Source organism: Sipha flava, unplaced genomic scaffold, assembly GCF_003268045.1.
Source record: "Sipha flava isolate LNK unplaced genomic scaffold, YSA_version1 42_pilon_pilon, whole genome shotgun sequence".
NCBI classification, from domain to species: domain Eukaryota; kingdom Metazoa; phylum Arthropoda; class Insecta; order Hemiptera; family Aphididae; genus Sipha; species Sipha flava.
In genome coordinates this window covers 2,152,796-2,164,009 of record NW_020273159.1, presented here as the reverse complement: position 1 = coordinate 2,164,009, position 11,214 = coordinate 2,152,796, and the positions used below count along the sequence as shown (strand labels likewise).

The following is an 11,214-nucleotide window of genomic DNA, read 5'->3' as shown; positions in this document are numbered from 1 at the left end:
GAAAAGATTAAATATATCAAACTTCAAAGATATGATTGATCATGAAATTGTAAATGATCCACGATCATGGAAAAATGAATTTAATTTATGGAAAGGATCTATACTCGGGCTATCTCATTCTTTGTTTCAAGTATTATGGTTCAGACCTAGTTTGAAGTGTAAAATATTCAAAAATTTGTATTTTGTTGGTGCTTCGGTACAGCCCGGTACTGGAGTACCAATAGTTTTGTGTGGAGCAAAGTTATTGGAAAAACAGTTATGTGATCGGTTCTTCAAGGATGAAACAAAAATACAACTGTGGTCAAAACGTAATTGTTTATTGATTATCCTAGTTCTGCTGGTATTTTTGTGCCTACTTTTTTAAATTAATTAAAACTAATGATTTTCATTAAAATATTCAAATCTTCATTAATATTGAATCATTATAAACTGATTTTGGTATACTACAGATTAAATCTATATTGGTTAATAAAAATATAAGAAACTTACGCTGATTATTTCAATACTTAATAGATATTATTATGTTGGAAACAATTTTATTAACTGTATAAAACATTTATATTTAATATGTCATTCAACTTTTAATTTTAATTCAAATTATAGTGTAAGTTAATAAAATATAAATTTATTTTACAGAACGTTATTTAATGTTAAAAATTTTAATAATTTATAAAATAATGTTAAATTATTTATTTATGTAAAATATCATTGTATTATATAATATATATATATATATATATATTATTATTATTATTATTATTATATATATATTATATTATATTATATTATTATATATATATACAATTATATATATTATATATAATCAATAAATATATATATATATATATATATTGATTTTGAAGTAATGTTCAAAGCCTCAAGATTTTTTTATATATCAAATAAGTAGTGTAATGGTAAATAGTGATCTGGATCAATGAATTTCCATAAAATTTAATGGATAGACTTTGAACTGGTACTAAATTATAATTAGTATTAATTACCATCGAGCCGTCAGCTTTATTGCAGAAATACCTAATTAAATCAATAGTGATACTTTTGTTTATTACAAAGAAAAATCTTATAATTAACTTATAAAAAATATATAATTAGTTGAAAATTATTCGAATGTGTGGTTAGTATAATTCTATTTATACTTAGTATATTTATAGGTATATGAGAAAATATATTTTCATAATAAAAGATTAAATAGTGGTTATGATAAGTGATTACTTCGTAATTTCATGAAAAATATAAATAGTAATGTCTGATATATACAGATAAGATTTGGTATATACTTTATTCATTGTATGGTTTGTCATAAATATTATCGGTATTTAAATATTTCTGTAAATGAAAAATGGTATTCAAAATATGCGTATGGTTTGAGGAGGAGGTGTGGAGGTAAGCCCCCCACTTATATATATTAACCAATATCTATCGGAAGCAAATACTGCGGATATAATGCCATTTTTAGAGTGTGAAATAGCTATTCTTCTTCTTCTTCTGAGGCTTAAAACAGACCATTTAGGTGTAATGCCGCTTTTACAATACCTCTCCAATGCATTCTATCAACTGCCAAATTGATGTTATAAGTAGGGTCCACTCGTGTCAAGTCTTTCCTCACTGTGTCGAACCATCTTTGCCGTGGTCTCCCTATGGGTCTTTTTCCATTCAGCTTTCCATCGAGCACTTTTCTTATAAGACATCCTTCTGCACGCCACACATGTCCAGCCCATTCTAGTCTTTTGCTACTAAGAAATTTGCAGATGTTCGGTTTATTATAGAGATTTTGTAAATCTTCATTTTTCCTTCTTTCGAAAATTTCTAGGTTTGCATTAAACACTGGACCATAGATTCTCCTTAGTATTTTTCTTTCAAAAATGGCTATGTGAAATAGCTATTCGCCTGACAAAAATGAATGTACTTCCAGCCATCTGATTAAAGAAATTAAAATATGCTTATATTTATAAATAAGTTAATTTGCATTACTCTGAGTCATTTTATTAAGATATTAAAAAAAAAATAAAAACCAATAATTTTTTTTATTTATTTTCCTATAAATAATTGAAATTAATTAAAAAAAAATTTTCTATATGAAAAATATGTTTCGACCAATTAAAAGTAAAGTAGTTAAGAATTTCAAAATTCTATAACTTTTTAAAAACATAAAACAGGAAGAATCTAAACTTTTGCCAGGAGTTTAGATCGGTCTGACGAAAAATGTATGCATTTCAACCCCTAAAAAATTTCTACCGGTGGTAACTGCTCCCTTTACCCCAACTTCTTAATACGGCACTGAATGCAGGACTGAAAAATGTAAAATACACGCAACTCGCAAAAACAACTGGAAGTTATAACAATTACGACTATTACGTACCTATATTCAAAACAACGATCGTGTTATAATGGAAATTTTCATTGAAAATCATCAGTAATGATAAAATGTTTACGCTCATATCATTTGTAGTTTATAGAATACGGTTTTTGAAGGCATTCGCTTTTTTAATTATTGCTCTAAAACGAAACTATATCAACTTCAAATTAGATTTATACTACTTGGAATAAAATGCATATTTTATTTTGCTTTTTTTTTTGGATATTTTAGGTACTTTTTTTACTTTTATGTTACATTTTTCCAATTTGCATTCTACATAAAAATATTTGAAAAATTAATATTTATTTGTATGTAATAATATGAGTTTCAAATCTTGTTCAATCATTTTCTTGACAACCTTTCCTCGTGTGTTCAGTTTGTCATATTCCGTATGATATATAGTAAATTAATTTATATTGAAACGACAATGAACACAAAAATATGCTCTTACTCTGAAAATTATCTACTCAGAATTACAGTTTAGTTTTCATTGCATACCATATGCCATAGTGATTAACAAAATGCCAAAAATTATTTATTAATTTTTTTTTTTAAACCCATTTTTAATGCTTTTTTTTAAGCTTATTTAGAAGATTTATTGCTTTTTTCCTCTGTAAACTTTTCTTTAGATTTTTATTGCTTTAAAATCCGTATTCTAGTAATCTAGTAGCTATTTGGTATTTTTGTCAATAATATGTATTTATGTATAATATATGTATTTAGTCATTCATAGAAATACTAATACGAAAACAATTATTGCTGTGGTCGGCCAAGTATACGAGTAGTATGCACGCGCATGCATATGTCATTTATTTCATTATATCAAAATATTGAAAACCAATTTACGAGTGTGAATTAGCTGCACGACTGACAATTATGCTACTTCTAGTGGTTCGATTTAAAAAATGTAAAGATGTTTGAATTTATAAACAAGTTTACTTTGCGTCGGTTAGGAGCACTTTTTCAATTTTAGTAAATTCTTGACAACATTTGACAATTCATAAATTTATCAATTTTTAATGTTGAATATATAAAAAATATATTAAAATTATTAAATATATGGTCTGACCGATGCAAGGTAGACTTCTTTACCAATTCAAACATCTTTACATTTTTTTAAATTGAATCACTAGAAGTAACTTAATTTTTGTCAGTCGTTTATGCTTTTTGATGAAAAATTTAAAGGGTTTGCAGTGGCCTTAATTGCTCCACTTTAAATGATCAACTGCAACTTCACTCTAAAACACTAATTAATAGTACTCTAGTTTATTTTCTATAGAAATAGGTTTAATACATATTAAGGAAATAAAACGAGTTTTAAACGAAAATAAAAATCTTCTATTTCATTAATATTGTATAAAAGAATGACTCTAAATATCAGCACACACATATGTAGAATATTATTCTATGGAAATAAAATTTCATAATGTATAGCAACATCAAAAGGACGACATTTGTAAATTTGATCGAGGAAAAGCTGTAAATATAAGTGTAAATTAATGTGTTTAACATAATATAATACTTGTCCGCGGTAGAATTTTTCTCAATTAAGTAATAGCAATTTAAAAATAATAGTAATAATAATAATAAAATAAAATAAAATAAAATAAATTTAACAATGAAAAAGAATAAAAAAAGCACAATAACATAATATAATTTATCATATTATGATCAAAAATAGTCATTTACTCTTACACTTGTAAGATAATAAACATTAATAATTAAGCACAGGTAATTTTGATTAAATGTATGCTTTTAGTAATAATCCTAATATTAGGCAACAGTGTTGTCTTTAATTTCATTTTGTAAGTCGAACCATCCAGTGTAGTTGACATTATTGACATTGATGTAATCACTGATGTTCAATATCACTTGACCCAAGACAGGGCTATGCCATGTCTTCTTAGTCAAAACGGTTATCTCCAATTGTTTGCTGTTTAATTCTGCAATACCCATAATATACTCAAAAGTTTCTTCGTACACAGGGTTGCAATTGTCTTTGTATGCCTACACAGGGGTAAAAAATATATGACATAACAATTTTAATTTTTATTTTTTCAGTCTTACTTCAGTTTTACGTTTGGTATTACTGTTATCTTTTTTGGGTAATATGTACAGCTTGACATATGGATCAGGGATGTTCGAAGGTTCTTTAATAGGTAAATTTCTAAAAACAAATAATACTTATTATGTCAGTCATCAACACAGTCCTACAAATAACAAATACGTAATATTATTTATTCTTACACGACTTTGTGTATGGTAACATTGAGACGTTGTCTAGTGACTGAGAATGCTAAAGTTATTTTTATGCTGCCTAGGGTTCCAGTGCCACAAGGTTCAGGTCTGTTTCAAAATGTTATATTGAGATTAAAAAAAAAAAAAAATCTTAGCAACCAATTCTTACGATTCACATAGCAATTCAGTTGTTTCTGTTTGTTCAATAAGTGGTTCTTGATCACCAGCACCACTAGTGGAACCACGAGATATCATTGAGTCTCTTTTTATTGATGGCGTCCTACTCATTGCTTCTGTAGGAGTTGATACATTTACAGGTGATGATTGATTCTCAGATACATCAACTGTAGTTATAGCACTATTCACAGACTTATTTGACTGCACAGAAGTCTGTCTTGACAATGGTTTAGTCACAATATCTTCACCGTCCGTGATATCAACCAATTTAGGCATTTTTTTCAGGAACTATATAAGAGTAAATTGAATGCAACAAAATAAGAATATTATAAATATAAATATAGATATATATTAACAAACCTTGAGCTGCAAACAAAACAGTAGTTTGCTTTCATGATGTTGATTCTTACTATCAATTATCAAATCATAAGGTTGAGGTTCTACTTGCATCTTATTTGCAAACAACAGTTTTGACAATTCATAAACATATAATCCTAATTGAGTGTTAGTCTTTTGATCTATAACCTACATCATTATTTTTAAAAAAAACTTGTAATATATTTACAATTGAGAAATCCAAGTTGAAATACCTTAAACTCGATGGAATCTGTTTCAGGATTGCTCACTAAGAATGTGAATCCCTGTTCATAGACAGGTCTTTCAGTTCGCAACTTTCCTACAGTCACTTGAGAAGTTTGCCCAACTGTAACTCGAACAAATGGATCCGGTTTGCTTTGGGCTCGAGCATTCTATAATTTATCACCAGTCAACATAAATCACAAATTTCAATAAAAAATGAATACACTATAAATACAAAAATATATATACTGGTAAATTGATTGCTGAATCTATGTACACCATCACAATAGCTGAACTCATATTGGTTATTCGCAATTCTTGAGTTTCAGTCAATGCCTAAAAAGTTAAATATTATATGTTCATCGAAGTTATTCATTATTTACCGCTTTTATTACCCTTTTCAATGCATTTTTATCTAAAGTCAATTCTAACCATTGCAAGCGCACATGTATCATGCCATGTTTGGTATCTTCTAAATTGATCCACTATAAACATAAATGTAATATATTTTTAAGTTTAAGAAAAATAATTTTAAAAATAAGATAATTCAATATTTTCTTTACCTTGTCCACTTCACCAATTTTAGCAACACTGCCAACTTGTAATGTAGCTCTAAATTGGAAAAATAATTTAAAGTAAAAATAAAAGTCATACATTTAATTGTACTTTTTACCTTCCTAGATTTGAATGCTTTTTGCCAACCATATCATCTTCATCATAAAGTTTGAGCTTTAAAACCTGTCCTCTGGGCGAAAAAGATGCAAACTAAATAACAAGAATAATATATTATAATAGAAACAAAAAATACATCTGAACCATTTTATAAGTATACATAGTGGGTGCTAGAGAAATAAATAAATTTCTAGTAAAAAGTATCAATTATAATAAATATTTCATAATTTTTTATTGTTTCAAAGACAACACTGGCAAAACCAAATAACTCTTTAATCAAAAATGTAGTTGCATATAGGTATAAAAAAAAAAGTAAACAACCCTCTGATGACTGATATTTTTAACTAAAATATCTTAGGTCCATTTAATTAATGTTGCTAATTAATAATTCAGCAAAGCTTATCTATAAATATTTAATCAATGTTTAAACAAAAAAAAATACTCTACCTCACACCAATAATCCCATTTAGGATTCAGGTCATTGTTTATGGTAGGTGTTTTAAATTGTTGTGCACCTAATGTGACTGTGACATATGGATCTGATTTTCCTTTTCCTATTAACTTCATGTCTTTAGCCACTAAATTTTTGGCTTGAACAATGTGAACACGTAGGACTCCCTAGGAAAAAATATTTAATTAAAATTTAAGAAATAAAAAAAAAAATGTAATTCTTAAGGATTAATAAAATATGAAATATTGCATTTGAAACTAACCTCCGGCTCAGGTAGCTTCACTATATGTGTAGCAATTTCATTACTCAGCACTATAGGCAATTTATTGGGCAAGACCATTGTAGCAGCTACTTGTTGAGAAATTACTTTTCTTAAGACATCACTACAACAATACATTAATTGACGTTAAGACAATGTTTAACATTGTAAAATATTATAAAACTACTTAAGTCCAGGCATGTCCAGTACATCAGCAACACCCATCAAATCATAATCAATGTCTGGTTGATTTAGAAAAAATATCTGCATTCCACCCACTAGAGGTGAAACGGTAAGTAGTGGTCTCATTACTATTCTCATCATACCACGCATCTATTTGTTGACAATTTTATATTATAATAAATGCTTTAGATCTTATTAACTACTTGTCATTACTTGAAAGTCCTTGATGCCACAGGGAATTCCACTCACAAAGAATGAAATATCACAATCACTGGCAAATCTATAATAATTAAGAACACAGAATACATCTAAAATGTTAGTAATTTAGAACTGTTATTTATTTCAATTAATACTTACATGACATCAATGTCTAACATGATTTGATCACGTGATACTTTATCATATACTTTAACACCTCCAATTTTGGGCGCCTAACAGGATAAAAAATGATAAGTTATGCAATATATTGTTTTAATTTATCAGTATGTATAAGTAGAATGACAATGATTAATTACTATTGATCCCAAGCGTAATTTGTCGAATGCAAAATTGTTGATTTTGTATTCACGTAAACTTTCAGCAACCATAGGTTCTACAGACTTTTTGATAGTATTTTGAGCATAGACACTTATTAATGGCCACATTTGCTTGAGAATCTATAAGATTGAAACAACGAATCAAATTATGTTACATTTATTGTAAACAGTGCATATAGTGGTCATGACTGAAATGATAGTGAAGCCAGAGAGTACTGACTTGATTGAGCCATTCAGCACGATGGATGTCTGGGAAGAATACCCAAGACGGAAGCTCAGATACATTAGCGGCGATCAGGTCCTTTTCATCAGAAGTTGCAAACAATTGGGCTCTTCTGCGTCTCACCCGACCGGCCTGTCGCCATCGATCACGAACGACCTGAACACAAGCCATCAGCGGCAACACCACCCATGTGCTGGCCGAGGCTATACGCCAGTATCCGAGCGCGTACACCAGAGCTGTGGTGGCCAAACTGAAAACAACGGTGGTAACGGACTGGAGAAAGGTAGATTTTTCCACCACATCGTCTGTCACCGGAAGAACGTCGGAACTTTCATTATCTACAGCGGTGGTGGTAGCGGCGGTGACGGGTGCGGTTTCGGTAGTGGACACGGATTCCTGAGGCTGTTGGTCCGCCATCGCAACAGAAGGGACGGTAGGACCTTTGGGGCGAACTACTTCGAAGCGGGGAGACGCCAAATATGAACGGAAATCGAAAAACTGCGGCGCACACGACGAGCGTCGGCGACGGATAAACAAACACTGTTTCAGTGTTTTGCTAGCACCGTAAAAAAAAATTCACTGTTGTACCGAGGACAACAACGGCGATGACATCATGGCGTTCGACGGTGTGGTAGGAGGTGGCACGGCGGCGGCGGCGGGTCGGCAGCTACGACGAGGCCCTGCGAACGAGACGCGTAAACGCACCGTTAATGTTATTCACACACGAGGCCCGTCGCGAACAGTTACAACAATGTCCGTACGACCGACGGCCGTTCGACGAGGTCTCATTACGTCGTCGTTATCGACAGCGCGACCAATTGTTATGGTTATCGCCCAGGAGCTTTATCGGTTTTCGCTTACGGTCGACGCGAGTTATTACTGATAACGTTATCTGCCCGGGTTAGACATCGTTATCATCCGCGACCAACGGTATTGTCATCGTTTTTGCGAGCAATTCACAGCACCGCGTCACCAACCTGGTCGGCGATCGTTCTTCGAGGTTTCGAACGTTATTAGTAGGGAACGGATTTATGTGCAAATGGCATATTGTATGTATTGGCTTAAGTTTTTTGAAATCTCATGATAACCGGATTTAGATCGTTCTTATTAAAATTACATTGATTTTGTTTCATACATTTTGCGTATTTCATGCGTAAGCATTCGTAGTTTTACGGTGCATATTCGTAATAATAATAACTGTAATATGAAAAGAAAAGCATTAATCGTCAGAGGCGGAGCTAGGAATTCTTACGACTGGCGATAATGTTAAAATTACCCCCTATCATAGACATTTAATAAAATTAGGGCCAAGTGCACAATTTTTGTTGAGGCCCCTCATTCAAAAAAATCTACACAGATGGGGGGGGGGCATGTTTATAAAAATAAAAAATAAATTTATATGTTTAAAAGTGTCAAATACCTATCTCAAAACTTTTACAATTTCAAAATCGAATGAAATATAAACCCAGTGGTTCTAAAAATCATAGACCAGGAAGAAAATACTCTTCCCTACAATTTTTTTCTAATAATTAGCATACAGATATACTTATAGAGTTTTAAACACATTATCAGTAACAATATTGAAAATATCAAACTAGCAGTCAATAGTGGACTATTATTTACTACGAAAATTATGTCCGGGGATGAAACCCCGTCTTTCTACCCCTAATCCCGCACAGGCTAAAATATATATATATATATATATTTATTTTGACGGTAAATACCGCGGTGTTTATAATTATCAATGTTAATAAAAACCGGACGGTAATGGACGGCACGATCCCGGTGGCCGATGTCCAATACGAGACGGTTTCGTGCCATCGAAAACGACGACGATGAATTACAATAATGACTTTCGCAACAATATTACCATTACCGTACTGGTAGAAATGAAAAAAAGTAACCGACTTACCCTTGTTTCTCGAGCGGCAGTGTCCGAGAGATGGGCGTCACACAGTGCAGTAATCGTTTAAATGTTTTCGTGTCAGTCGTCACTCCGCTGCGGAACACAGTGCGCCAACTTGACCTTCGCTAATTTTAGACGGCTAAACGTAGCCTCCGATTTTCGACGGAGGGGAGTGGTGGTGGGGTGGACGACGGGATCGTGAGGATCAATGCCATTTACGAAAAGATTTCCGTTGCCGTCCCTTCATTAATCACAACGTATTGTGGCACTATAAAAATAATAGTACCATTGGAAATCTGAGTGCGAAGTTAACCCGAACGATTCGTTTTTTTAAAACTAAAAAAAAACTATTCTTCTTTTTTTTCCTACACAAGTGCTAACATATAGACCGACGCCGTCGATGTTACGGTATACGATGTCTCGTTTGATTGTTTTATTTATGCGCAGACGGTTATCGTCCTTAAACTAAAACTGACTTAGGAGTGGAATCAGAAGTCGACCTTGCGTTTCATGTGTCTTACTATGATTGTCAGACGTTCTTGTTGCGCCCTGTAAATACACAAGTGATAACTTGTACTTACGACGTCAAACCGATATATTTTTAACGCTGCTCCATAATAGTACACCTCTCCACGCAGGTAACTAACCACTCGAGACACGTAGGCGATCGCTAATAATTTATTCGAGAATTCGTACAGCAATGAACTAAATCGAATCGTGTACGTACATTATATACTATAAACGCAAAATGTGCACGTATTATTGTACTCAAGATTATTTTTTTTGTTTTCTAAAGGATCCGGAGTAGCTTATTGGCAGAGAACGTTGACCTCAACAGATCAAAGAAAAAAAAATATAAATAAATAAAAAAACAATTAGGAATAATAAGTATAAAATTAAATTAATGTGCTGTGTATCCAGTCTGTCCGGTGTATCTCCTTCGTCGGTTTTCGAAATCGAATGTTCTATTCAATATGATACGACAGCCAATAAATAGGAATATGTGTACGACTTGCGCAAAGTATTTCAGATCTCTGTAACATTTTCACGATTTCTGAAACGGCGGTATACTTATATGGGCTTCGATCGCTCAGTCTTTTGAACTCGTCGTGCCTCCAGGTACACGAACATCATTATAATAAAGGCAGTTGGCACATTACCGCACATAGTTTGATAAGTAGCCAAAAAATATTCGTTAGAATACTTACACCGGCACTGACATTAAGATTAATTATGTACTTGCACATAGTACATGTCTGGATTAATGGTGAAATTAACCTAAAGCTCCTCTCCATACAATAAACGATCATTTTGTCGATTTGCTGACAAATTTATGATTGACAGATAAATTGATAGGTGTATGGTAATGTTTGCCAACAGTTAAATTTATTGATAAATATTAAGTTCATTATTTAAATACATCGATAACTGCACAATTCAAACAACATTTTTATTTTTATTATTCCAATAAAGTTGATTACAGTATTTGATTTATAAAGTATTTTATTTTTGTTGATGAGTAATACATACTAATTACCCAAATAATTGTAATACAGTACCTAAATGACTATAAGAGGTGCAAGGGTGAATACTCCGTAGATCTGTGCAGCCTATAT

At 31.7% G+C, this 11,214-nt stretch overlaps 2 protein-coding genes across 3 annotated transcripts in view; one reads left to right on the top strand and one right to left on the bottom strand.

Moving 5' to 3' along the window:
• LOC112689113 (phytoene desaturase-like) overlaps nt 1–379 on the top strand; it is a 1,323-nt gene extending 944 nt beyond the window's left edge. Inside the window, exon 3 of the mRNA XM_025562634.1 lies at nt 7–379. Within this exon, the coding sequence (XP_025418419.1) occupies nt 7–364 (358 nt within the window). The 3' untranslated portion in view covers nt 365–379. The remainder of the gene's footprint in view (nt 1–6) is intronic.
• Nucleotides 380–3,749: 3,370 nt separating this feature from the next.
• LOC112689139 (extended synaptotagmin-2) lies at nt 3,750–9,701 on the bottom strand. Of its 2 annotated transcripts, XM_025562676.1 has the most exons (18): nt 9,605–9,701; nt 7,690–8,372; nt 7,449–7,589; nt 7,291–7,364; nt 7,147–7,213; nt 6,938–7,083; nt 6,754–6,874; nt 6,488–6,658; nt 6,042–6,133; nt 5,932–5,980; nt 5,764–5,853; nt 5,618–5,704; nt 5,380–5,538; nt 5,150–5,314; nt 4,782–5,077; nt 4,622–4,720; nt 4,442–4,541; nt 3,750–4,381 (listed from the first exon to the last, which is right to left on the bottom strand). In XM_025562676.1, exons 2-18 carry the CDS (start codon nt 8,107–8,109, stop codon nt 4,148–4,150), a joined length of 2,511 nt encoding a protein of 836 aa, XP_025418461.1. In that variant the 5' UTR covers nt 8,110–8,372; nt 9,605–9,701; the 3' UTR covers nt 3,750–4,147. The 2 variants fall into 2 exon arrangements, with proteins under 2 accessions (XP_025418461.1, XP_025418460.1); XM_025562675.1 differs by lacking the exon at nt 9,605–9,701 and having other exon boundaries at nt 7,690–8,540.
• Between the last annotated feature and the right edge of the window lie 1,513 nt (nt 9,702–11,214).

Bases quoted from the DNA above. Each gene is read 5' to 3' on its own strand.
- LOC112689139 (XM_025562676.1), bottom strand. From the start codon at position 8,109: ATGGCGGACCAACAGCCTCAGGAATCCGTGTCCACTACCGAAACCGCA. The intron at 6,875-6,937 runs GTAGTTTTATAA...GTATTGTTGTAG, and splicing joins CTGGACATGCCTGGACTTAA to TGATGTCTTAAGAAAAGTAA. The intron at 5,539-5,617 runs GTATATATATTT...GATAAATTATAG, and splicing joins ATTCAGCAATCAATTTACCA to AATGCTCGAGCCCAAAGCAA.